This window comes from Sander vitreus, chromosome 4 (genome assembly GCF_031162955.1).
Source record: "Sander vitreus isolate 19-12246 chromosome 4, sanVit1, whole genome shotgun sequence".
Classification (NCBI taxonomy): Eukaryota; Metazoa; Chordata; class Actinopteri; order Perciformes; family Percidae; genus Sander; species Sander vitreus.
In genome coordinates, this window is record NC_135858.1 from 19209355 (window position 1) to 19236836 (window position 27482).

Genomic DNA, 27482 nt, shown 5'->3' on the forward strand with positions numbered 1-27482 from the left:
CTGCATTGAGTGCTTGAGGCCTCCATCTGTGTGGAAAATTAGGGAGGAGGGGGTTTTACAAAGTGTTATTCTCCCTCTCTCACTCCCTCTTACTGTATTTTTCTTCTTTTCCCTCTTTGCTTTGCATCTGATTTATTCCTTCTGCATGGCAGACAGTCTCAGCTGTGTGCTCCAGGGCCCAGTGCTGCTGGTTTGCTTTCTTCCAGCCCCTTGATAGTTTGGAGGTTCTTTTAGGAATTACAAATGGAGTATCTCTTTACAAAAGAGAAGTTTCCCTTGAAGTAATCAAGGCAAGCTAGGCAGAAGATGTAAAAATGTCTGTCTATGTCTGTGTTTATGTATCGTATCAACTTACATCCATAAACACGTTACGTTTGTCTGCAGGGAAGTCTGTGAGACGGTGTGTGAATGTGTGTCTTTGTGTGACTCGAGGAAGTGTCCCATGGTGAGGAATGTTCTAATCTTACGTTATGGTGCTGTACCTTCAGGATCCTGAGAGTCTTTTCCTCTCCGAGCATTATGAGCTAGGATTTGCAGTTAAAAGGGACACAAGACTAACACAATAAAAAGCTAGCTAGACAAAACAACACACTTACTGTATCTGAACCTCAACTTAATAAACCGTGCTCCTGAACTGAAAAGATCTAACCAAGACAGCGTTTACCCAGCTTCAGTTGATTTTCGGCATTGTATTATTTATAAGGGCCAAGCTATCACCTCTAAAATGCTAAGAATTATTTCCATAACTTTCCATAAAACTGGCAGATGATCCTCCTTTTGTCTCACTTTTCACCTTAGTTTCAGAGCCAGTAAAATATTGGCTTTGGGAAAAGAAAAAATCAATACACTACATCACCATTTTTGTAAACACTCTATTATGTCATACTACTGAGTCTGCAAAGTCTACAAAGCTGCAGCAAAAGCAAAGGAAATCCATTTATCAACATGCTGAAAAAACTTATAAACTTATTTTTATACAGAACCAAAAGGTCTGCAAAACATGATGCACCTTTGGATAGCACACTTTTAACAGCATTGAAAAGACTATATTAATAGTTTATATGCTACTATTTCATAATAAATTTAATTTCCGGTTTTCCTCAAAGCCAGATAATGTGCAATTTATTAGTAAGCCAACTCACATATTTATTATGTGAATAGTGTATGGTACAGAGTTGATATTTGGTGTCTATGCTCTGACATCATCAGTTAAATACTTAGTGAATAGATGGACCTAAACTCATCAGAAGGCAAGAAGGTGATACTTATTCACTTACACTTCAAGTAGCAGGTTGTCTCTTATTATAAAAATGCATAAAATTGCATAAACTTAGAATGCAGCAGCAGCATAAATAGAACAGCACAATTTAGATGTAATCAGTGTAAGACAAATAATAAAGCAAGATGTCACATAAAACACTTAACATCAGAGTTGGAAAAAATATGCCTCCATTGTAGACTGAATGAAGTGTGTAAGGAATATGTTTGTGTGGCAAAAGTAATGTAAGTTTCCTGTCAAGCCACTGTTAAACTGAAATAATAATATAGTGAGTAAGTCTATGTGAATAAATGGACTCTGTGCAAGACAACGATGATGTGAAGTCCACAACAAGAAACATAATTTGCCACAAAACCAATTCAGCCTCCACAAAAGCAAGCAAAAGAAAAATGAGCTCAGCAACCACCAAGAATAAATTCACTATTAATACCAAATAGCACTTCACAGGTAGCAGCAGATAGATAACAGCCACATAAGATCAGGAATTTGAAGCCAGCAGCAGAAGATAACACACCGAAGTAGAGCAATAATCTGCAGCCAGAAACACTAAACTCTGGCAAAAATAGAGCCAACAGACATCCACTCATGACTTACTGTAACATGTTAGTAGAATCTCTATGGAAAGCAAGTCATCTGAGGTAAAAGTTGCAGCGTCCCCAAACTGTCAACACAGGCAGGAAAACTCAGTTTCAGATAACACCAGTGTCGACGTCTACGACGTTACCTTGTCGACAATGTGTGTGTCACTCTTAATACATCTATGGTGTGTCACCTTAAATTAAGTTAACCCGTAGTGGTCTCAGCAGGAAAGATGATTGGTTCCCATCAATTTAGCTAACATTAAACCGTTATGATGGACGGGTATAACTTGCTAGTAAAATGCTATATGCACAGGTGTAGTTGTAAGTTAGCAGACATGTTTATCAGGGTTAAGCTAACGTTAGCTAAAAAAAACAAAAACAATACGGAAGTAGCAAAACAGTGGACATTGACATGTGTGTAACGTTAACGATACCTCTTAATACTGTAACGTTACATCCATGGTGTGTAACGTTAGCCTACAGTATCAGTAGTGGAAGTAGAGTACAGAAAAGTAGAAATATCTCAGTAACGTTATAAAATATTATGTTAAGTAACGTCCAGCGTTTAAACCTTACTTAGGTAAAAGTATACCCTGGAAATCCAGAGTTCTCACGAGAGCACAATTTGAATTTGCTCAGCGAGTCACTCTGGGATTCAGTAATGATGCTCATTGCTATGCCCTTGTAGCCGAGCTGCACCAGTCACATTGGTGTATCTGATATAGGCTGGCCAGAGGTGAGCTAAACAGATTACGACAGTTTAATCTACCAGTTAGCTCCGCTGGTAGCTAAGCGTATGGGGCTCTGGATACGTCACCCCGTGTATTGTTGTGATTGGTCGTAGTGTTATCCAAAGGCGTGCAGTGAGATTTTCAAATGCATGCTTGGTGCCGCCCCTCGAGTTGGACCATTTTCATTACTCATTGCAAGACCCTTAATCTTTTGGATTTGGGTCTGGATTCCCAGGCTAGTAAAAGTATGTATTATAAGCAAAATCATAGCCTACTTACTATAACGTTACAGCCAAAGTGGGCTCTACATGTTTATTTAATATTGAATTATTGATGCATTAACATGGAAGCACCATTTTAATATTGTAACATTAGTCAACTGCAGTACAGCTAATTTTACTCAATTTATATACTTTCCATAGGCTTAATTTACTGTATAACAATGCCTTGTATTTATGTGGAAATATTTATCTGCAAAGTAACTGCATCTCTCAGATAAATGTAACTTAGTGTAGTATCAGTGTAATGTAGAAAACAATTTAAATACTCAAGTACAATTACCTCAGAATTGTATTAAGGTGCAGTACTTGAGTAATTACTTAGTTACTCTCCACAGTAGATTGTGTGTTTCAATCATCTGTCATCTTTCTGTTTCATTTGTTGCCTAGCAAAATTTATATCTCACTTCCTGGTTTAGTATTAAACTCCATTTATTTATCAGTTCAAGATTGTTATTCTTGGGCTGCTCTTTGCTCTTTACATATTTACAATATGGGGGTGTCTTTGGATTTATACCAATACTGTAATATTCACATCTGTCTGTTCAGATTATCTGTGTCATTTATGTCTTGTCCCGTTATAAGGTAGATCCTAGATCTTAGGAACTTTTTTCCTATTTTATGCTATTTACACTCTTCTGACTCTGCACCATTGCAGCTAATGTTACACATATGTTAAGTACCCTCTTTCATACTTTCTGATTTTAAAATGATCAATCCTGTCCCAAGGTCTTTACTTACATATTTGTTTTTGCATATTACATATATATTTAATGTCATCTCTTCTTTCTTCTCTTTTGCTAACCAGGGGGAAGCTGGTCCCACTGGTGCTCGTGGACCTGAGGGTGCTCAAGGACCCCGTGGAGAGTCTGGCACTCCTGGATCACCCGGACCTTCTGGCGCTTCTGTAAGTGATGCTATAAACACCTATTTCAAAGGAAAAACATAGTGTATTTACTATAGCAAAGCATTGTTTAACAGGAAAAAAAATTTATGATACACAGTATTTTAAGGCAGTGCAACTCAAATATTTTCTTTTTTCCCAGGTGATAGATACTTTTTAATCCACCGAGAGAGCTAATTTAAATGACAACATATTCTAACATTGGAGATTAGACCAATCTCTCCCAGAATAGTAACTGAATCAGGGCCAGTTATGATTATTGCAGTGTTTTGACTTGCTTTGTGTCTTTTTCTCTACAGGGAAACCCTGGTACTGATGGTATCCCTGGAGCCAAAGGATCAGCTGTAAGTTTAAAACTCTTATTTATCTGTATTTCAAACTGACAACCACTTACTGTGTATTTTCAGAACTGATCTAGTATGCATAAGTTGCATGTCTGATACATTTGCTTTTACAAGACAGAAGGCAAGTAATATTGCATTGTAAATGAAAATGCAGTACGTTTCAGATCACCAAACTACAGACTCCACAGACTTACAACTGGTTCGGCACATCATCAGCGCACAGCCAAAATCAGAAGCGTTCTAATTATATTTGTTCCATAAACAACACAAACTCACTTTGAGCTTTCTGTCGTATCTTGAAAACGTGAGATGAGACTCGTCGTTACTGCACAAGTCAGTCAGCTTGACAGTTGTCACTGATGCTTTTATAGTGCAGAATTTCTACCAATTCACTAACAATGGGACAGTGTCTTCTTATTTACACCAAGCAAAGGAGAATTCACTATGAATGTTACACTGACATGTTATTATGCTCACAGTAAAATCAGTGGTGATTTATGGTGGTTGAGTGTTCAATCAGTTGACTGACGTCATGTCTCTTCCTCTGTAGGGTGCTCCTGGTATCGCTGGTGCTCCTGGTTTCCCTGGACCTCGTGGGCCTCCCGGGCCTCAAGGAGCAACTGGACCTCTCGGGCCCAAAGGAACATCTGTATGTACTCAGTGAATCATTCACTAACCAGAGATTCATTGGAGTTGTGTGTTATTCCGGGTTTGCAATTTATATTTGCTCAATATACAGTATATTCCAAATAATAACATGGCACAGAAAAAATGACCAACCTTCTCTCTCTCTCTCTCTCTCTCTCTCTCTCTCTCTCTCTCTCTCTCTCTCTCTCTCTCTGTCTATCCGCTATTGTTTAGGGAGACCCAGGTATCCCAGGGTTCAAAGGAGAGGCTGGACCCAAAGGAGAAATTGTGAGTTTTGTTTTGTTTTACTTGTCCCTGTATTCCCTGATTGTTCACTTAGTCAATGGCATCTAAACATTGAAATCTATTGTAGACACAGTATCTAGCCAAATAATAAGTGTGGGTAACAAACTTCTAAAATCAAGTACATTTGAAATTAGCAGATTATAAATGCTTCAAATGAAATGATCTGAACGGACCCAACATTCAGTCTTTCTGTCTTCCTGTGATAACATGGTCTGTTGTGGTTGTGTTATCCAGGGACCGCCTGGTGTTCAGGGAGCTCATGGCCCACAAGGAGAAGAAGGCAAGAGAGGACCCAGGGGTGAGGCTGGTGCTGCTGGACCACTTGGACCTCCTGGAGAGAGAGTGAGTACCATCTATCTGATTGAAAACATTTTATAGCTTAAGTAAATATATGCTGCTTGGCAACACTCAGTGAATAATAGAATAAATGGTGTCCTCCTGTGTAGATTTGTAGATCAAAGGTTGTCAGATATTTCCATGTCATAGATTTCTTAATATACACACATAATGGCTTTTTTTGTCACTGTTGAATCAGTGTTAATTGCAAGGGTGTGCATATTGCACATTTGGAGATAATATTGGTGAGAGGGAAACTGTTTAATGATCATTTCAATCCAATTTTAATGAGATGAAATATTGTTGGTCACCACCTGGGAACCTGTTTAAGAACCACAGTGAGTTTAATTGACTTAGATTTTGTTGTTATAATTATAACCCTGACTCTGGTTTTGTGTGTTCTGTGTAGGGAGCCCCCGGTAACCGTGGTTTCCCTGGTCAAGACGGTCTGGCTGGTCCCAAGGTGAGTATCAGTTTCTGGAGAGATCTCTTTATTATTTCTATTGAAACAGATCATCTGCTCTGAAAGAGAAAATACACATGGTTGCATTTAGAGGAAACAGACCTGGCAGAGGAAGGAAGAGATAAGGACATTTATGCAGCTGATGCAGCAATAGTCACGGGTGTAAATCTGTGAAACTGAAAATTAACATATTCCATCTCCTGCATATTGCATTTGGAAATTGCTGTTGACAATGACTTTGTCCTATATTCTTATTGGTTTTCTATTTGCTTTTGACTGTTGCAGTTACAAAATAACATTTCTCAATCACCTAAATAACAAAATTGTCACATACTGTCAGACTCATACTACTTAAAAATCACATCACCATAAACTGTAATTCAATTTCACTCAGTACACTTTAAATCCAGCCATGGAAAAGATAAGGCTCTCACTATTCTATTACTGTAGTGGACTGTAGTGTCATCACAACTTACAAATCCGTCTTAGAGAGAGCAAGGAGTCAGCACTCTTTGGGCTTCAAACTGGCCTGTATACATTACTGTAGTTCTTCTTCTTGCCAAAAAATTAATCCACTTTCACACAATTTTAAGGCTCTGTGGGTGGTGAGCCTCTGCCGAATAGGGCGGGACTTTTCTTTTGTCAGTTGCAGATTCTCCTGTGTACGTGACAAACCCACCAATTTAACACAAGCTGGGCAAAATGTCCCCAAAACTGAATATTTCCACCTTAAGGCACCTTTAAAAACAATCAGTAGTGACAATACAATTTAAACTATATAAGATCATATTATTTTATCAAATATCTGGTATTAGTTGTTAAAAGACCAAAACAATTTAGTATATGTTAGGACTATACATGTATAAATATATTGATGAAATACCTGGTGAGACAACAAGTTGACAAAACATTGCGAAATAGTGTGCAGAAAATATTTAAAAAGACATTTTTCAAATTCATACAAGAATTTCTCAAAGACCTAGAAATATAGCAATTGTGATTTATGCAAGTTAAAGCTATAAGTATATACAGCATATATAAATTCCCCCAAGAGGTTAAGAAAAAAAGGCTTTCAGAGTCATATTCACTTAAAGAAATAGAACAATGGATTTATAGCTGCAAATTTAATTGATCTATTTACATAGATATTTAGCATTTAAAGGCATAAAACTGAGTTAAAAAGCAAGAGTCATTAGTCGTATCTGACCGCACTCTGATAAAGGCAAACAAAGATGCACTTAACATGATTTTGGCAGAAGATTTCACTGAGCATTTTTATTGTCTCTGTTGACCCCGATGATCTCCAAAAGATAATTTTCCACCACATTAACTCATAATAAATCTTAAATCAAACAAAACTGCACAAAGTTTTGATATTATGTGTCGATGAGTCACGTAATAATTGGAGTGCCTCTTCAAGGTTCACGCTAAACTCAGATCAGCACCCTTACGAACCCCCCTTACTAACAAACCTTAGTTAATGAAGTGCATAATACATCATATTTTCAGTGGAGAGCAAAGAATAAAATTCATCAGCACCCCTGTTTCTTCATTAATGCATCTGAAAATCACGTACAGGCAGCAGTGACACTTGTACTGTAACTCCACCACGTGGCCACAAGATGGCAGCATAGCTCAGAACCCCATCATGCACTAGTGACCTATATGTCCCATATCCCCAAAGCCAGCAATTCATTTAACATTATCTTCCCCACACAATTTCATTTCTACCCAAATTAATCTGTCTGACTTTAATCTTCTCATTTCCAGCAGGTCAATGAAACTCCTTCGCACTGTTAAAAGGAAAACTTATTTCCTCTGGGGTTTCAGAATTGAAAGAGTCGCCTCCTTTGTGACTGACTGAGTGACCAACCTGTTTTATTCTCTTATTCTCTCTCTCTCTCTCTCTCTCTCTCTCTCTCTCTCTCTCTCTCTCTCCTAACACAGGGAGCCCCTGGTGAGCGTGGACCTGCTGGTGCCAGTGGTCCCAAGGGTGCCAATGGTGACCCTGGCCGTCCTGGAGAGTCTGGTCTGCCCGGAGCCAGAGTAAGCACCTCCCTTACTTTTAGTACCACATATCTAGATGTTGATGAGCTGCAGAAATGTGCTTTAAAATAAATTTAAAAAATACGGAAATAATAAACGAATTTTAGATGGATTCCAATGTATCTTTGCATTTTAAATACATATTGTGGCTTTGTTGGTTTTGTGGTTATTATACAGTGTCAGGGTCAGTGTCAATACAATAGGCTACATACAACGTCAGGTGTCATCCATTCTGTGGTAATATTTGACAAGTATGATTAATACTAGTAATAAGTATTATCTAGCTGAAGATCTGGGCCAATCCTAACTGTATTTTAACTCTCAGCTGACCATACCATTGCTGTCCTGTACAACCAGAGAAAGAGTCAGAATTGAATCAGCAGAGGCCAAGATATCTGGAGTTTTAGTCCCATGTTCAAAAAAACTCTGGTTGAACCCTACATTTGCGACAATGCAACTGACTGTATTTTTACATTAAATTCTACCTGCCTGATATACATTCTCATCTTTCAAGTTCCAGTTTGCAGCACTGGCTCTCTGTTAAAAGAGGACTCCACTCATTTAGCATTGCACCATAACATTGTTGGATTCACGATGGACAGTTTAAAAAAAAAAAAGGATAAAAAGTGATGAACCAGAGATATTGTCTTTTTTTATCCAACACATTTTTCTTCCTTGTCAAACTGGGCGCCTACATTACGCACAATGCAACCCGACCACGACAACTCGGTCGAAGATTCAGGTGTGTTATGTTAGTAGTGGCTAATGTAGCCTCAAGTTGCTAACCTCCAGCAGAGGTGAGGAGCAGGCCACAGAGGTCTGATAAACTCACTTCTTTCGAACTCCACACTTCTCTCATCTCATATAATAATTTGTAGTTTTCAGACCTAACCGATACTGATTCAAGTGGTATATGAGTCATTTATCAGACTGTGGCCAGCTCCGTCTGGAGCCACAAAAGGCTTTATGCAACTGTTTTCATATATTCAGTAGAACTCCCCAAGAGTTGAGTGGCGTTCCCCTTTAACAATTTAAAATCTCTAAACCAAAGCTGAGATAAGCCTAAGAAAACAGTCATGAATGGTTTCAACTGGACAGCATTTGTGCTTCTTCCAGGAGTGATTTAATTCCCCTACAGCAACACAAGTGGTTGATAATATTTGTGTTCAATCATTGCAGAGGAAGTTTGCACCTGTTGTGAACCGAGTCCATTAACATCAGGAACCTCAAACATGCTCTCCTTTATGCTCTACATTTCTATCAGTAGGCGTTAAACTGTTGCTTGTTGCACACCGGGCCAATCAGAGGTGTACATTTAGTTTCCCACCATATGTTCCCACCTTTCTTTAGCATGTCCCTGCCTAGAGGTGTCTGATGACTCATGTGGATGTGTCTGCGTTTCTATTCTCCGTCCCTGACAGGGCCTGACTGGACGCCCTGGTGATGCTGGTCCTCAAGGCAAAGTTGGACCTTCTGTAAGTGCACTTTTTTGTTTTGTAATGCTGTTGTTGTGTCTTTGTAAATCAATAAAAAAGAATCACACAGCGTGTATAAGTGGCTTCATCAAATTTAATTGCAGGAGATTTATCTACCCATTATCCACCGGACTCGTACCCTATCCCCATTTATGTTTCAAAAAAGCTCAACTGTCTTGTTTTTTTAGAGTGACTAGTCTGTACAGAGCCTCACATAAATATGGTACATGAAAACATTACACACCACAACATGACAACATCAAAGACATCAGATACATTATACACACAGACCTGTACACAGACCACCTACACACATGACAGTTAACAGTGAGTTTTGTTGAGTGATGCTATGGCAGAGGGGACAAAAATCCTGCCATAGCATGTCCGTTTTCTGGCCAGGGATCTGTATCTATGACCAGATGGAAGCAGGGTGAAGAATGGGTTGAGGGGGTACCTGGGGTCATGTGCTATGGCGTGTGCTCTGTGTGTAATAGCTTTGCTGTTGAGGTTTAAGAGGTTGGGCGTGGGGAGGCCAACTCGTAATGTGTGTAAGAATCTGTTGCATCACCCCCCGTTTTTGGTAAACTTTAAACACTTTGATATGAAAAGTAGTGCTGAATTTGTTCATGTTTTAATGTTTCTGTCTTGGCTTTATTTAAAACATTGTGGTTTACTGACATATTAAGCAGTTGACTGTCTGACTATGATCAGATTGATTATGACTAAGGGATAATTTCATCAGTTATTTCTTTGTTTCCTGGCTTTCCTAGTTTACCCGTGTGGTTTGTTTAAATATTTATGTATTTATTTATATATTTATTTATTTATTTATTTATTACAAATTCAGTAAATGTTGCATGCTGGACAGTTCTCCAACTCCAAACCTCTACACCCAATTCCTCCTTTCCATTCCACTTCCCCAATATAAATCCATGTGTGATTTTGCATTTCCATGTCTGGCCCTTACCGCTTATTATCAGACTCATCTTTATACAGCTTTTTACTTTTCACAGATGTTGTCATGGCCACTTGATTGCTTATACTGTATACTTCTTATATTGTTTAACTGTTCTCTGTAAAGCATGTAGGCCATTATTTGTAGTAAATGTGCTCTTTAAATAAATTAACATGACTTTACTTGACCAGGGAGCTTCTGGTGAGGACGGTCGCCCAGGCCCCCCCGGCCCACAGGGAGCCCGTGGACAGCCTGGTGTCATGGGATTTCCCGGACCCAAGGGAGCAACTGTGAGTAATTAATGTACATAAAAACTATAAATTGTGAATGCGTAACCAATATAAAGGTGTTATCTATAGAGTAACAGATGCCCACCTGTTTCAACATAATATATTTTGGGCCAATATACCTTTTGTTGTGTTTTATTTGTCCTATTTAAAAAAAAAAAAAAAAAAAGTCCCTGAATCAAGAATAGAAACTCCACACGTTCAACAACACCTGGAGTACTGCTGAACAAATTGATGCCATTTGATGTGCACCATCACCTTCACCCTCTCTCCTCTCAAAATAGATACAGGACCAAGAAAATCAGCAGTGGCTCTGTGACTAACCGCCGCATTTTGTTTCTGTTGTGATTAGGGTGAGCCTGGCAAGTCGGGAGAGAAAGGACTGGGTGGAGCTCCTGGTCTGAGAGTAAGTCATTCACCTTTTCTGATGTACTGTCGTTTCAAAATACAAAAAAAAAACATTCAGCTGATATAACTGAAGATCTTATTGACAGTTGATACATACTCATATAAATCATGAATCAAATCAGGTAGATAACATAAAACATTTCTGTTTTGGAATACACAATAGTAAGAAAACACTATTTAAAAACTAGAGAAATTGAAGTAATAGCATAGACTCTAGTTTAAGACTAGTTTTCAGACTGTGAATGTTCATTAGGGGTGTGAATCTTCACTGGTCTCATGATTCAATAGGATTATGATTGTCCCGTCAACAATTTGAATCAATTCGATATCACGATGCATCACTTCCTTAATATTATTATATATTGCTACACATGGTTTTTATCAACAAATTCAAGCAGTCAGATTTATATGAACTCCCCTTTTTATTGCTCTTAAAAAAGACACTTCCTGAATGTAGCGGAGTCCGAACACAGCAGACAACCGACAAAAGGCAGAAACAAAAAAGCAGTGAGCGGAAAATCAACAAGTAACATCAGTAGGCAATGATAGATTATGGTCTGTCACTGAATCGATGCAGAATCGCCCAGGTCTGCATCGCGATGCATCAATGCAATGATTCATTTGAACACCCCTAATGTTCATAATTATTATAATGTTAATCCATAGATTAAATGGACGTAATGGACGTAAATGGATGTAACCTTTTTGAAGTAGGTTGTTTTGTATTCTCTGGCTACTATTTCTGCAGTTCAGCTTCCACATGAGAAGCATGTTGAAAAGCTCAGTTATATCTATCAGAGGTCTACCTACTTAATAACATCACCTTTGCCCTAACTGTTAAAATCTATTTGTTTGCCCCCTTCCTGCATCTCCCCCCTTCCTCCCTCCCTCCTTCCCTTCCTCCCTCTCTTCCTTCCACTCCTCAGGGTCTGCCTGGAAAAGATGGAGAAACTGGTGCTGCTGGACCCCCCGGCCCCGCCGTATGTATCTCTTTCTCCCCCCCTCCCACTCCATATGGCTTCAACGCTGATATTATCTTTCCTCCCTTTACTCAGTCTGCACTTAGAATCTTCTGTATCTCAATTTCCCAGACTGCCTCCTCGATAGCTCTGTCTGGGGAAAAAGAAAAGTCCTTGACACAAATGTCTGGACATTGTAAAAAATCACTGAATCAAATGCTTTCAGCTCGTTTAGTTTGTCTTTCATTCCGCTAAACAAATGAAAGCTTGTTTATCATCATTTGTAAAAGAAATCCCTAAATTATTCTGGTGTTGTGTACTGATATTAGAGATACATAAATGGCAAATTTAGCAAAATGCTCCCACCATCATCAACATCAAAGTCTAATGTAGTTTATGATAGAAATTGTTCGTGATTATGGATTATGAATAATCTGTTCAGGGCTCTGCTGGAGAGAGAGGAGAGCAAGGACAGCCTGGTCCCTCAGGTTTCCAGGTAAGTCTATCTGCTTAAACCTTTACCTGAAATTTAAAAGTATATGCAGCTGTTTCTCTAATTATGGCTGTAAGTGTACTAAAATCAACATTTTCTCGCTACATCAATATTCTATATTCAATATATTCAATATTCTGTTAACCGACATGTGCTGATTTATTGCTGTACATGAATTTGTTACGATTTTTGTTTATTTCTGAATTAGTGTTTGTTTTTGCTTACATCTGTTTCGTTCTCTCCTATGCTCAGGGTCTGCCTGGACCTCCCGGCCCCCCTGGTGAGGGAGGCAAGCCTGGAGACCAGGTCAGTACCCTCTACTGGTAAAATATAGCTCATAAACTCAGTGGTAATACCAGCATTGTTGGGTCATAGGCTTGAAGAGAAGATATTCTAAATGTCATTTTGGTGGATGCTGTTATCCAAGCTCCTTCACTTGCATCCCTGACAGTGTTAATATCTTTCTACTAAACTGTTAACAGGGCATTGCTGTAAAAGAGCAGGTTTATTATTTCCACAATCATCTGAAGATAATTTCTGCATCACTGTTAATGGAAAAGTGTAGCATTGAGATGTTATAAGCAGGTCCATGTTCTCTTCAATATATGTTTTTAAACTTAATACATTCTGTAAATATCTAGCTCTCACTTATCATTTAGAGTTAGCACTGCTGTAACCCAATTTACACTATAGCTAAATCTATCAGTAGTAGTATTACTAGTAGTAGTATTTCCTCTTTTCAAACAAAGATGACTGATCGTGCATATCTTTTCCTCCTTTAAGGGTGTTCCTGGAGAGGGTGGAGCTGCTGGTGCTACTGGACCCAGAGTAAGTTGTCAGTCTGTATTTAACGTTGCTACTGTTTGTTTGACTGACTGATTATCAGGCATGCCGCTGATTGTCGCTGTGTTGCCGTTCAGGGAGAGCGTGGTTTCCCCGGAGAGAGAGGAGCTGCCGGCCCTCAGGGTCTGCAGGGACCCCGAGGTCTGCCTGGAACTCCTGGAACTGACGGACCCAAGGTGAGTCCAGCATTTGGTCTTAAACCAGGAAAAGACGGAAATTATGAAACGTTACTGCCTAAGGTGCACTCACACCACTGGCAAATATTCTACTACCACCAGTTTTCTGATTCATTCTTTTCACATGCAGCTGCAGCAGCAACACAATGTGAGCATGTGATTAAATAATAATAGCCTCAGGTGTTTACTGAGATGAGTTGAGCTACATTCAGTGTTTTCCCCCAAAAATGATGATGATTTTTAGTAAGTAGATGACTATATTGTCTATATGGTGTTTGCTGTATGAAATAGCACCTCTGCTCAGTTTTCCTAAAGGTAAACGTCATGTTTTAGAAAAGTGCATTCATTTTGGGGTGTCTGAGGCTGAAGATGATTAACAGGAGTGGAAAGCGGAAAAAGATCTTTCTGCTACACAAAGTTTTGCTTATTCTTTCAGACTAGCCTCTATTTTTTTGTTTTCAGGACTCAAGTAGTTATTCAAATAAAGCAAGAATCACTCTTATGTTGAACTGCTCACAACCAGTGGATATTATAAAATTTGTGGCTTTCTTTTAGAGCGACCATGAATTTAAACGTCCCCTGGTTCGATTCTGGTTGGGGACCTTCGCAGCATGTCACTCCACATCTCTCGCCCCTTATTTCCTGTCATCTCTCTACTGTTCAAATCCACAATAAAGGCATACAAATGCAGTAATTTTTTTAATAAGGACAAATATTAAGCATACATGTGAACATAGAGTATACACCTAGTATATACTGTATATACCTATATACAGCATATACCTAGTCACATATAAACACATATAAACCTGTCATTATATTATTTATTTCAGGCGAGGTGGCTCACCTCCGTTATAAAGAAGACTGCATTATTACTGTAATAAGAATCTGCACGATTAAAAACTCTGCCTTAAAATACTAAATTTAGTGAATCCATAAAACACGATTATTTTAAAGAGAAATAAGATCTTTTCTACATTGTTAAACAATTGGTAGCTCAGCATATTTCCAATCAAGCAAGACAGTCACTTGCTTAGCAGCCATCAACAAATTCCAATCACTGCAGTAAATCGACACAACTGCACTCTGGGCAGAGCTCACAGTTCTCACTTTTGGTTTGTTATCTGGTCAGATTTTAATCCCAGTTCATAGGGTTTCTTCCCTTGAGGTCAGACAGGAGCGGATAGAGAGGATTATAGAGCTGACGTGTTGGGGATGGCGATGGAGGAGGGACGAGCAGACAGTTTGTGAAGCTCGACTCTGAGAAAGATGCAGTACGATTTGTTGCAATGTATTCACAGCCAACATGGAGGATGTGTGAGCCTGGACTAAGGACCTGGAGCCACTTAAAAAAAAATCAAAGCCTGCATTTCCCTCCTTTTTTTTCCTTTAATATGTGGAATAGAGATTTTGTTATGATAACCTCACATCTCTACTTAAAACAAGGCAACGTGTGATTTCAGATCTGAACATTGTTCGATTAATTAGTTGATTGTTTTTTCTATATTTTAATTAATAAGATTTGGTCAGCAAAATTGGTAAAAGTTTATTTTAATCCAGCAACTGAACAACCTGTGTCAGGTTAATAATATTCAATGGAGCTGTTTTATTCTTTAAATCCTCTGGTAATCATAAACAGAGCATGCCTAAACAAAGATGGCCATGTGTCTCTTCTGTTGAATAAATAGAAGCCTTCTCACTCTGTGACAGCATTATTTTTTATGTTTTTCACTCATATATATATTTAACAGTATGACACCCTCAGACATCCGTAGCAGGTGCTTACACACAGTTATTCCGAAGCACCTTTTCTGTCTGCTGTCTTTGCATTACATCCTCTTCATTTATTTCTGCTCCATAATAGGGAGCCATTGGACCTGCTGGTACTGGTGGAGCTCAGGGACCCCCCGGCCTGCAGGGTATGCCCGGAGAGAGAGGAGCTTCTGGCATTCCTGGACCCAAAGGAGACAGAGTAAGTCATGATGGGATCAAATTGTTAATGACTATATTTATACATTTAATTAGGGCTGGGTGATATGGAGAAAATCAAATATCCTGATATTCTTGACCAAATACCTCAATATTAAAATTGCGGCGATATCGTAGGGTTGACTATTGGTGCTTTCACAAAATATTAACACATTAAGATTTTTGATAAATAATCCTCAGTAATGTGGACATAATGACTAAGTGCGTAAAGGCAAATAATAGAACAGCTAGAACAGTCTGGTAAATTCAGAAAATGACATCAAGTCACTGTAATGCAGCCTTTAAAACCAGAAAACAACGCTTGTATCATATCACGATATTACGATATCCAAAGTTTAAGATGATATCTAGCCTCATATATCAATATGGATATACTATTGATATATTGCCCAGCCCTACATTTAATATATAACATTTTCTCTACTTGATTCTAAGTTGTTGGCCTATACCCCTGTCAGGTGACTGACTTGTATTTATATTCCCATAGGGTGACCTTGGAGAGAAAGGACCTGAAGGTGCTCCAGGCAAAGACGGCGGTAGAGTAAGTGACTGTCATTGTGATCAACCATCATTTGTCAGTGCGGCAGTAGCTACACTCATGTATTGCATCATAAATGTTCATTCCTTTAAATCTCAGTGTATTAATTGTTTTGAGGGCCGATTTCAAAACTAAATGTGCCAAACGTTCAAGCAAGTCTTTACACCCTTTTGCTGTTTGCTGTCGCAGGGTCTCACTGGTCCCATTGGTCCCCCTGGTCCTGGTGGTCCCAACGGCGAGAAGGTAAGTGTTATATCATTTTTATTATTACATAGTTATTGGCAAGTTAGTACTATAATACTTTCTTATAGTGTTTTTTATTAAACATGGTGTTGAGTTAAATGTCTTGGTTTTAAATTATTGTTGCATATCCAACTGTGTTTGACAGCACATCTATCTGAATGTGTTGCTGATGTGTGATGTGTTCTCTTTCAGGGTGAATCTGGTCCTGCCGGTCCTTCTGGTGCTCCTGGTACCCGTGGTGCTCCTGTAAGTGACACCTTTAACCAGTATCAATTCATTCCTAAAACATGATGCCACTGTCTCCGTAAATGAAGCTTGAAGGAGGATTTTTTCTGAGATTTACAATAATCAAACCGTATTGAATAGCCAATGGTTCTGTAAGGATAAAGATGACAAGTATGAAATAGTAGTTGTCTATGTATAAGTTTTTAACAGGTCACCCATTTCTCTCACATTCTGTCAGCATTGCAGCTTGAACTAACCTCTGAGTGTTTATTGCCTTTCTTCCTTCCTCTTTCAGGGTGACAGGGGTGAGACTGGACCTCCTGGGCCTGCTGGATTTGCTGGACCCCCTGTAAGTAACAAGAACACTGACCAGCACTTAGCTCTGCAGAGGTCTGAAGAGCATGACTCCAGGGTCTTGTAGTCTTGTTCTTAGTCTGGACATGCAAGCAAGGATAATATTTTTTTTTGAAAGGCATACTGTAGTTGTCTTTGTAGATTTTCTATCCAGTCACACATGCTTATAATAATTCTGAGTTAAGGTAAATTTACAAAGCATAAATTGTCAACTCTCTCACCTTTTTGTGGCCTTTTAGTTTATGTTATGTAAAGGACAAAAAATAAGAAATAGCATCAAACCAACAGCTTGGCTTTTTAAATATGGCTACATAACACGTAGTGGATGTAGTGTAAATCCAGTTAGAATCCAAAAGACATTTACATAAATTAAACCTAAAAATACAAAGGGGTGCGCACTTTAAAAACTAGTAACACAAAGCAGGCATTATTAACAGATAACCTCAACTCCTTGATAATAATCAAATAAAGTTGTAATGTGGTTCTTTTACTCTCTAGATTTTAAAAAACGGATACAAAAGCTCCCCTCGTGTTTTGTTACCGGGAAAATGAGACTGCAGCTTTAAGTGATTGTTTTCTTTCATCAAAAGAGTCATAAGCTGAGGGATGACAGGCATCAACCTCAATCACAGCTTTTCTTTTTTCAAACCTCCTGCCTATTAGTATTATCTGGACAAATTTGGATATCGAATTGTCTTTCCCTTTTAGGCCTCAGTGTATTATTCTTTGGAGAGATATTAGTGTGTAGACAGTCTGCCGTGACATCTTTGTATCACTCATCCATTTAGTTCCTCTGAAAGACTCCAGGCAGAAATCAAATACATGCTTTTAATAGGCCACATCCTTCCAAATGAATTTTCATCAGTACTTTTGTGACAACACACTTTGTCATACTTTTTCTTTTCTCTAGGTTACGCTATGATTAATTGTTGATTTTTTTGTCAGGATGAATTCCACTACAAGGTGTCTAAATCCTTTATGGTTCACAGCTCACAGACTGTAACATCCCAGCTCATCGCCACAAACGAATAAATAAAAACTAGACTAAAAACAGCCATGGGTGCTGCATGTAACATCAGCCTCAAATATTTTGACACACTTCTAGACTTTAATTGCTTTTGAAGAATTTGCAATCACATGTTGTGTGAAAGAGAAATCATGACAAAAAGAAGAAAAATTAAAGAAAACTCATCTTATGCAGTTTATAAATATATTTCCTCTACAGTAAATAGCTACTACTTTAAAAAAAAGTCTATGTAACCTTTGTTGAACACCAGCCACTGTGGCCACAAGTGACAATTACACAATAATAGTAAATGCTAAAATGTAGCGCAACAGTAGCACTAGTAAAGAAGAGTCATAACATCAGTTAAGTGACTCAGTAGTTGCAGTTATGTAACTTTATCTGTTTAAAGTTTGCTAACATTAGCCACTATAAGCTACTGGTCACACCAGACCAAGTTATCAGCTATCACCTTATCAGCAAAACCCTGAGTAATAAATTAAGCATGAGTGTGTTTTATTGCTCATGAATTCAACTTTTATTTATAAGAAAAATAATGTTATTTCTTCTTTAAAAAGTTACATAGTCTTACTTTAAATCCATATTATAGTTCAAATCTTAAGTGTAGAGTAAAGTTAAGTGTTGTAATTTGTCTTGGCTTCTTATTGGTACTGATTCGATTGGGATTCAAAGCAGACATTTTTATATGCATTCTCCGTCTTAAAGGGCTACTCTAGTCACTTACTATGGCACTTCCACAACGTTGGGAGGCATGAAAGAGGCACATTTGAACAATTTAAAAAAAAAGATAAGATATCCTGACTTTTAGTTCTTAGTTTAGGTCAAGCTTTAAAAACACTGGCTCCTACTGCAACTGTACATATCCCATAATGCAACTGCATCTTTCCAGACCCACAGAAGACATTATATAATTGTTTTGACAGGCTGACTAGTACTAACCATGACTAGTAAACTGACCTTTATGTGTTAAATCAGTGGAGTGGCCCTTTAACCAAATTTATTTTAGGGAATCAAGAAGCATCACCCTAAATTTTAAACAAATATAAACATTTGTTGTGTTAATGGCTGGCATATTTCATTCATTAAACTGTTTCTGTCTTTTTATTTCAGGGTTCTGATGGTCAACCAGGAATCAAGGGAGAGCAGGGAGAATCTGGACAGAAGGGTGACGCTGGTGCCCCTGGACCCCAAGGACCCTCTGGTGCCCCTGGACCTGCAGTGGGTGTTTTGGACTTTGCCTAAGCCCTAAAAAATGAGGGGTTATACCAAAACCATAGATGTTTGCAGCTTAGTGAAGTTTTATTTTTAACAATCAAAACCATTTTACACAGCAAGGCAGACACAGATTTTTTTGTGTGTGTCTTTTTTGTATCTGTCTCTTTTATGAGAAGAGAAAAATGTCATCTATGCTCAAATTGGCATACAAATTGCTCTTTTTTTTCAACAAGTCAGAATCAAAGCCGTCTTCATCACTGATTCTGCCACACCACAGGCAGAATAAGAGTAGCTGAGGCAGACAAAGCCCCCACTGAACCACACCGATTCAAACAACATTTCAAAGCAACTGAAAGTGTTTTAGATGAGTTATTTATTAAAAATAAAGTAAATCAGACAGTAATGTGCAGTATGTTTTCTGTTCCAGGGTCCTACTGGTGTTTTTGGACCTAAAGGTGCTCGTGGTGCTCAGGGACCTCCTGTAAGTGACCTTTTTAAATGATCTTTATCTTTAGCAGTGTTTTACTTTAGTCTAACAGTAGCACGTTTTCTAAGATTATTTCTGGCTTTGTCTGACATAAGCTTCCTCTTTCAGGGTGCGACTGGTTTCCCTGGAGCTGCCGGCCGAGTTGGACCCCCTGGTCCCAATGTAAGTTTACCACTACACCCAACCACCTTCACCCACTTGGCTGGGTCCATACTACATACAATATATTAATATATATGGCATGCTGATATTAATACATATTTTCTTTTTTTCACTGATTGTTTGACTGTTACATACAAGGTACAGCAGAACAGATACAGGAATATTTTCAAAATGCCATGTGACATATTGTCACCTAAGAAGCCTTTTTAATTTGCACCCGTGAAGCATTTGTTCTTGCAGTTTTTAGCAGCTTCGCACCACCAAAGCCATATGTCTGACACAGTGGGAGTTGTTGTAGTTTGATCAGAATATTTTTACAGGCTTGCTAAAAGGAGGTGTTATCCTGTAAGCTTGCTAAAAGAGACATGTGTTTTTAAAAGTAATTTGAAGGTGCACAGATGCCAAGGGGCTCATTAAAATAACAGAAACCTAACATCTGTGTTTCAACAATCCTGCCGGCTCTGTAAACATAATGTGTGCATGTATAGAATTGACGGGTATGACAATGTAATGTTATTTCATGCATGTAATTTCATTTTGTGTATGTTAAGTCATCCTCCTCACATGTTCTAGGGTAATCCTGGACCTGCTGGTCCTGCCGGGCCTTCCGGTAAAGATGGACCCAAGGGTGTGAGGGGAGATGGTGGACCCCCAGGCAGACAGGGTGACGCTGGGCTTCGTGGTGCTGCTGGGGCTCCTGGAGAGAAGGGAGATGCTGGAGAGGATGGTCCCCCTGTAAGTCTGTCATATTTTAATCATATTCCTCTGTAAAACACTAGATACTTTTACATAATTTGTGACTTAATTGCCTTGTGATGCTTAAAATACGACTCCAATCTCTCCAGCACCCACATATTTAGCGAGTCTCTACACATCTCCTTGAACACCCTCAAGGTGAACACAGGTGTGCATTATAGACAGAAGAAAATTGTTTGTTTGTTTTCTACATTTCTGTCAACTTGTACGTAGCTCTGTCAGCCCAAATAACCAGTTTTTTGGACAGCAGCCGAGCACACTCTCCATTAATACACAGAGCTGTCAGTGTCCATCACTGAATGTAATAGAAGACCAATACATAATATGACAGCCCAGGGCAGCACAAGCCCAGTGACAGACTAATGACAGGACCCCAGACTTTTACATCGCATACACTCAGTGCTACACACACACATACACACACCCGTCATAACGCATGACCAGTCCTGTCAAGATAATGACACATATCACAGATGATTGCATACTAAAAATGAAGATAGCTGCTGTATTGATAGTCTTCTCAACTATACAGTACTTATGAAATCTTGTACCACTTGAATCAACACATCAAAGTCTTTGTCAGTTAAAGGATCAGGTGTTTATTGTGAAAATGGGTTCAGGGAGCTTTCCCTGTTGCCGTGCAGGACATGTGGCAGAGTGGACTGTGGTGGTGTGGATGAGGTAGACCAGAGAGGTGATGGAGATCTGCTGCTGCAATTGGAAGTAGTAAAATCTCAGGTGGAGCGGATGATATAAATCAAGTAAAGAATCCGAATGTATTAACAGAATTAGGGAAAGAACAGAAAACTTACTAAAACACAATCATAAAGTTGACTAGCTTTGCAGTCTTTTGTAATAAGCATTGTATGTCAACGATAATACTTGGTGACTTCAAGGAGCTTCTGCTGGTTACCTGGCAACTGTCAGTGTGATGACAAAACTCCAGGAAGTCACTGCTGCTCTCGTTCAAGAAATAGTCTGGCACATAACTGTGCATTATGTTTTTACTCTTCAGCTTTTATATGGATAAGCAGGATATAACGTGTTTATCACTGAGCCTTAAGATAAGATAACGTATAGAGGTGCTGGTAGCTATTTTTGTTATGTCCAACAGAGCCAGGCTAGCTTTTCCCCCGTTTTCAGCCTTTGTGCTAAGCTAAGCTAACCGGCAGCTGACTGCAGGTTCATCTTAATGTACAGACATGAGAGTGCTTTGCACATTGAATAAGCGCATTGCCAAATATGTTAAACTATTTCTTTAAGATGCAGTTTACACATACAGTGTACTATTGGCTAATTGGCTTAAAAAATCACACAACCATAATTAATTGTATAATTATGGTTGTGTGATTTTTGATTTGGCTGTTGATACATTTACAATACTTACCAACTTTTACTTTAACAATTCATTCTCTTTTCTACCTCTCAGGGTCCCCTCGGTCCTTCAGGTCCTCAGGGTTTGGCTGGTCAGCGCGGTATCGTGGGTCTGCCAGGACAGCGTGGTGAGAGAGGTTTCCCCGGTCTGCCCGGACCTTCTGTAAGTAACACAGTTTATTTTATCAGATTATTTAATGTACAAATTCAAGCTGAAATTTGCAGTTATTTTAACTATTGATGATTAACTGATGAACAAAACAAACAATCCAAATCAAACAAACAGGCAAACAGAAAAGGGAAGAGAGTCTGTGTGTCGCAGAGAACCAGGGGGTTATATGGGTTGATAAACTCAATCCATCCTTTCTAGCATTTATCAAATATGTCTGTCTGTCTTAATTTTTTCCATTACAAAAATGTCATGCATCACATTAAACCAGTTTGCTAATGTGGGTGGTCTTTAACTTAACTTTTTTCGTAATGTTTTTTTTTTTTACTGGCGACCAGCATTATTCTAAACGTGTACACTTTAGAAAAGCCAAGAAGCTGTTGTGACATCCTACCCAGGTACAACACCTGAAAACCAAAGTCAGTCGTTATTATTTAGAATTTGTTCCATGCTATCTCTGAGAAATTGCAGAGCATTCCCAATTAAACTTTCTCCATGACACTGAGTTGGTTGATTTCCATTGCCTGTTATTTAAGTTTTCCCACTCCTTTATTATATGATATGATAATAAATAGTTTCCCTTGCTTTCCAACTTTTCTTTTATGTAGGATTTTGTTCACCCCCACTCTTGAAGACCCTTGTATAGTTTAGAAATAGTTCTGAGACACAGGTCCACTCTAAATGTTAAAATAAAAACTCCTAATATATCAGTTCCAGATCTTGATTTTTCCAGATCTTCTTTGATTACTTATTTAGTCTATTTATTTAGATGTCAGAAAATAGTGAGAAATGGCCGTAAACCTTTCCCAGAGCCCAAGGTGGCATCTTTAAATAAATATATATAATAAATTCAATTCACAATAATAGAGCTGAAACAATTAGTGGATTAATCAATTAAATATTGACCCAAGCATCCAACTGATAGACAGAATATTATAGCAATTATTTTGATAATTTATCACTTAAGTCATACCCAAGTTGCAGCTACGTACTTATTTGTGTGTATTTTCTGCTTTGTATTATGTGACTGTAACTCGAAATTCTGCAACTGAAGAAATGAAAAAAAGTCTATTTGCTTGTCTTTTAATTGGCAGATTAATTGATACTTAAAATAAGTGTTTTGTTGTTGCAGCCCAACACAAAATTGTAATATAATATAGTAAAAATGGAGAAAGGAAGTCAGTCCTCACAGTTGAGATACTGGAACTCACAAATATGTGACTTTTGTGCTTCATGAAAGATTAATTGATGATCAGAATTGTCAATTATGTGTCTGTCAATCAACTAAGTGTTTTAGCGCTACAGCTAAGTACTATGACTCTTCCTCTAATGTCAGTCTTTTACTGCCTTTATTGAGTGACGTCCTGTCAACTGCTGACCCTAAATAACAAAAGAGGCTGTCAACTAAATACATATTCATGAGTCAGCACTAGGAGCACAATGCCTAATGTTTTGTCACTCAGTATTAGAGAAAGAAGACACAGACAGGCTCTGGACTATCAGTCTACTGTGGCCTAATTAGATCACAGTCACATCACATGAGAACAGCCAGGATGTTTCTCCCTGTGAACTGAGTCCATTTGATGTACAGTATGACATGTAACAGGAAGGCTCCCCTGCTCACATCTCACACTATTCTATGTGTGACATGAACCATGTCCCCGACTTACAGCATCTCAGTGGGCATGCCTTTTCTATTAATTATTCATCAATACGCATGCAAGGGATGCCCAGAAAGAAGCGGGGCCGGCAAAACTCACCAGGAATGATTCAAGCAGAGAATATGCTTTAAATAGCAGAAGGGAAGTTTGAACTGCGGATACATTCTACAGACGTTCTGTAGTTTGAGCTTGTGCTAATGCCAGTAGTTCTGGATTGAGGCAATATTTTGTGCCCTATTCTTTATACTTAAATTTGATGATTTTTATTCAAACACATAAATTCAGTTTTCAGAAAGTGTGAGGATAATGTAATCAGCTGTCATCTGGCCTGGTCATGGATACATTTCAAATTGGCTGTGTATTAGATAATTGATGATTTCCTCCTTCATTAAGACCTTTACAATACCTGACTGGACGAAACACACCATTGCCAGAGTTGTGATTGGTCTTTGCTTCCAATTTGACTAAAAGCTGTTTTTTAAGTAAAGGAGAAGATGAGGAGATTAATAGGCCAAGCAGTTGCACAATCATGCTGTATTTTATACAGTATTATATGCATTTGATAAAAATGATAGAGCAGCCTATTAGTATATAATGGTGTGGTGTCAGTTTTTATTTTTATTTCACCCGATGAACATCTGATTGGGATAGAGATGTTGTCCTTTTCAATAAATTTGTGGTTTGGAGTCAGTGTGCAGCCTTTCCAAATAAATATGAAGAAATTAATCATCCAAGCAGTTGCAAAAACATGCTGCTTTTATATACTGTATAACACAACCAGGTTTGGTTTCTGGTCTAACTCAATATCCGAGTGGTTGTTTTCAGACTTTAATTGTGCAGCAAAAGCTGAGCTTTTAAGATGTAGACTGGATGTGCAAAAATAAACATTGAGTAAATGTCATTGTTGTCATTGTGGGAAAAACCTGCGAAATGGATTAACACCATGAGATTTTCAAGCTGTCCTGTTCGACTATAGTTATGTTAAGTTTAGCAGGTCTTCACGGCAGGACTCACTCCTGATTTTACAGAATTCATCAAATGTAAAAAGCATGTCCTCATCTCCATCTGAGAACTCAAAATATCGGAGTCCTGGTGATATCTAACCTCAGCTGTTTATTGTGGTGTTTCCAAAAACAGAGATTCACTGGGATGTTATCCTGAATATATAGTTACAGAAGTGTGAGTGAACGTACCAGTGTATGAGTTACATGATGAGATGTATTTCTGGGTAATACGTGATGTCTTATAATTTAACTAATTAAGTTTAAGTGCAGTACTGAGTCCTTCTCTCCTCTCTTTTCTCAGGGTGAGCCCGGAAAGCAGGGAGCTCCTGGTGGCAGCGGAGACCGCGGACCCCCTGGACCTGTTGGACCACCTGGACTCACTGGACCTGCAGGAGAGCCTGGCAGAGAGGTCAGAGAGTGGGCAACACACAGCATGTGTGTGTTTTTGGATTCACATCTGCCACATTGTATTTAGTCTCTTCACATCCTGTGACTGAAATGGCAGAATTTCGTTGCTATTTGCATCACGTATTCGATCGCATTGTATTTACACCGAATAATCAATGTGTTGTGTCAGAGCAGGGCTCATTATGCAGCGGATCAGTATTCAATAGGACACCTGGCTTGGTGGAGGTGGAAGCTATTAACATTTAATATTGTCATCTGACAGGGCAATCCTGGATCTGATGGACCTCCTGGTAGAGATGGTGCTACTGGAATCAAGGTGAGAAAAACACAATCACGCTACATAAGATACGCTGAGTCGAAACCTCTGTTTTCTGTTAAGGTTAAGGTTTCTTAACAGTCAGTTTATAAAGATGCTATTACTCGGGACAGGGATAATGCTATAATCCTTTGACATTTGAATTGCATTAGTGACAGGAATGCATTTATCGTACTATACCCTGATTCCCACACTGATGCATTTGCTAGAGTTCATCTGAAACTGTCTTTTTTATTCAAATACCCAATCAGAATCTTAGTTTCATGGTCATTATACATCTGAGTTTGTACACAGTAAGTCTGTACACAAAGGAAGTTAACATTTACAACATTATAATGATCTCAATACAGCGCAGACTAAAGGTAGACAGCAGTACGTGCGTATCTTTTCTGACATGACTGACCTTTGTGCTGATGTGCTGCAGGGTGATCGTGGTAACACTGGTCCTGTTGGTGCTCCTGGAGCTCCGGGCGCGCCTGGTGCTGCCGGCCCAGTTGGCCCCACCGGCAAACAGGGAGACCGAGGAGAGTCTGTGAGTACTAACTCCAACATGAGTAACATTGTCTTTAAAAAAAAAAACAGTGATGTTGTGTCTTTCCTAGGGAGAAGGTTGTTTATCTCTGTTAAGTAAAGAGCATCATTTATAAAAAGTGAAGCTGTAACATCACCGCCTGCTTTTGTTTTTGTTTTTCCACAGGGTGCACAAGGACCTTCTGGACCTTCAGGGCCTGCTGGAGCCAGAGGAATGCCTGTATGTTTCTTTCTAAACATGAACACACACACACCTGCATGCACAGTTTTGAGTTCCAACAAAAGTAAAAAGCAGAATTAGTGTATCCATGTAAAACTGAAATCAAGCCTCAAAGATCAGTCTGTCTTTTCTAAGAAGATATTGTTCAGTGAACACACTATGGCTTCTAAAGCAATAGAAAACCAAAAATTTTTTCCTAATGATTGTTGTCCACTTGTTCTCAGGGACCCCAAGGACCCCGCGGTGACAAGGGTGAGGTTGGAGAGTCCGGTGAGCGAGGACAGAAGGGACACAGAGGCTTCACTGGTCTGCAGGGCCTGCCCGGACCTCCGGTAAGCATTCCGACTAAATGTGAATCTGTCTTTGTGTTCAGGATATCTGCATTTCATGACACTTATCCAGATTCAGGTTGCATTCATTTCATTAATTATATCATTAGAATGATTGTTATATAGGGCTTGGAAGTAAGTTTTTTTTTTAACTTTTTTTAAGACTGGTATTAAGAAAGGTCTTAAAAAAGTCTTACATTTAACTTGGTGAATGCTGCAGAAACCCTGATGTATGAATGTAATCATTATCTGTTTAGGGTCAAGCTGGAGACCAGGGTGCTACTGGACCTGCTGGACCTTCTGGACAAAGAGTGAGTGCTAATGCTGCCGACATACTTGATTGTTATAAAAAGAAAACTTTGGACTATCACTTTGAATTCAAAGACTAATGAAATATGTTTCTTAACATGCAGTCTTTAGTCCTTAACATCAACGTCTCCATATGTGTAGGGACCACCTGGACCTGTTGGCCCTGCTGGAAAGGATGGTGGAAATGGTCTGCCAGGACCCATTGGACCCCCTGGACCTCGTGGTCGCAGTGGAGAGACCGGTCCCTCTGTGAGTACCCACAACAACTGTTACATATACAGTATCTTCTTCTGAAAAAAACTGGCTAAAAATACCTTTTAGACAGAAAATGTGACTATAATAATGTTTTTTTATGTTACTGTTAGTTACAACCCTACATTGTGCACAATATCTTACACATAGAATATATCTTTATTGTCATTGTTTTCAACAACAAAACATAGTTTAGGAGCTCTCAATATGACAAAATAGACCATTTAAATAGTAAAATAGAAAATAAGAACAAAATAGAAAAATACACATATGTTACATGCATGTAACCAATTATGTATTCAGGAATTCAAAACCCTCAGCATTGTAAAATATTCATGTTGAGTGACTGTGAAACAGTCTGACTGCAAAAATCCCACCAAATAGTATCATCATGAGTCTAAGTCATGCTGTCATGTTGCTGGGTA

The 27482-nt window shown here is 38.7% G+C and overlaps 1 protein-coding gene across 2 annotated transcripts in view; it reads left to right on the forward strand.

Moving 5' to 3' along the window:
• col2a1b (collagen, type II, alpha 1b) overlaps positions 1 to 27482 on the forward strand; it is a 48581-nt gene that overhangs the window by 18600 nt on the left and 2499 nt on the right. For both annotated transcript variants that reach the window (XM_078248864.1, XM_078248865.1), the window contains 32 exons: positions 3678 to 3776; positions 4073 to 4117; positions 4668 to 4766; positions 4979 to 5032; positions 5285 to 5392; positions 5796 to 5849; positions 7797 to 7895; positions 9317 to 9370; positions 10517 to 10615; positions 10965 to 11018; positions 11947 to 12000; positions 12422 to 12475; positions 12725 to 12778; positions 13256 to 13300; positions 13393 to 13491; positions 15356 to 15463; positions 15968 to 16021; positions 16208 to 16261; positions 16454 to 16507; positions 16782 to 16835; positions 18975 to 19082; positions 19507 to 19560; positions 19675 to 19728; positions 20302 to 20463; positions 21914 to 22021; positions 24994 to 25101; positions 25363 to 25416; positions 25841 to 25948; positions 26114 to 26167; positions 26392 to 26499; positions 26754 to 26807; positions 26947 to 27054. In XM_078248864.1, the coding sequence (XP_078104990.1) occupies positions 3678 to 3776; positions 4073 to 4117; positions 4668 to 4766; positions 4979 to 5032; positions 5285 to 5392; positions 5796 to 5849; positions 7797 to 7895; positions 9317 to 9370; positions 10517 to 10615; positions 10965 to 11018; positions 11947 to 12000; positions 12422 to 12475; positions 12725 to 12778; positions 13256 to 13300; positions 13393 to 13491; positions 15356 to 15463; positions 15968 to 16021; positions 16208 to 16261; positions 16454 to 16507; positions 16782 to 16835; positions 18975 to 19082; positions 19507 to 19560; positions 19675 to 19728; positions 20302 to 20463; positions 21914 to 22021; positions 24994 to 25101; positions 25363 to 25416; positions 25841 to 25948; positions 26114 to 26167; positions 26392 to 26499; positions 26754 to 26807; positions 26947 to 27054 (2475 nt within the window). The remainder of the gene's footprint in view (positions 1 to 3677; positions 3777 to 4072; positions 4118 to 4667; positions 4767 to 4978; positions 5033 to 5284; positions 5393 to 5795; positions 5850 to 7796; positions 7896 to 9316; positions 9371 to 10516; positions 10616 to 10964; positions 11019 to 11946; positions 12001 to 12421; positions 12476 to 12724; positions 12779 to 13255; positions 13301 to 13392; positions 13492 to 15355; positions 15464 to 15967; positions 16022 to 16207; positions 16262 to 16453; positions 16508 to 16781; positions 16836 to 18974; positions 19083 to 19506; positions 19561 to 19674; positions 19729 to 20301; positions 20464 to 21913; positions 22022 to 24993; positions 25102 to 25362; positions 25417 to 25840; positions 25949 to 26113; positions 26168 to 26391; positions 26500 to 26753; positions 26808 to 26946; positions 27055 to 27482) is intronic.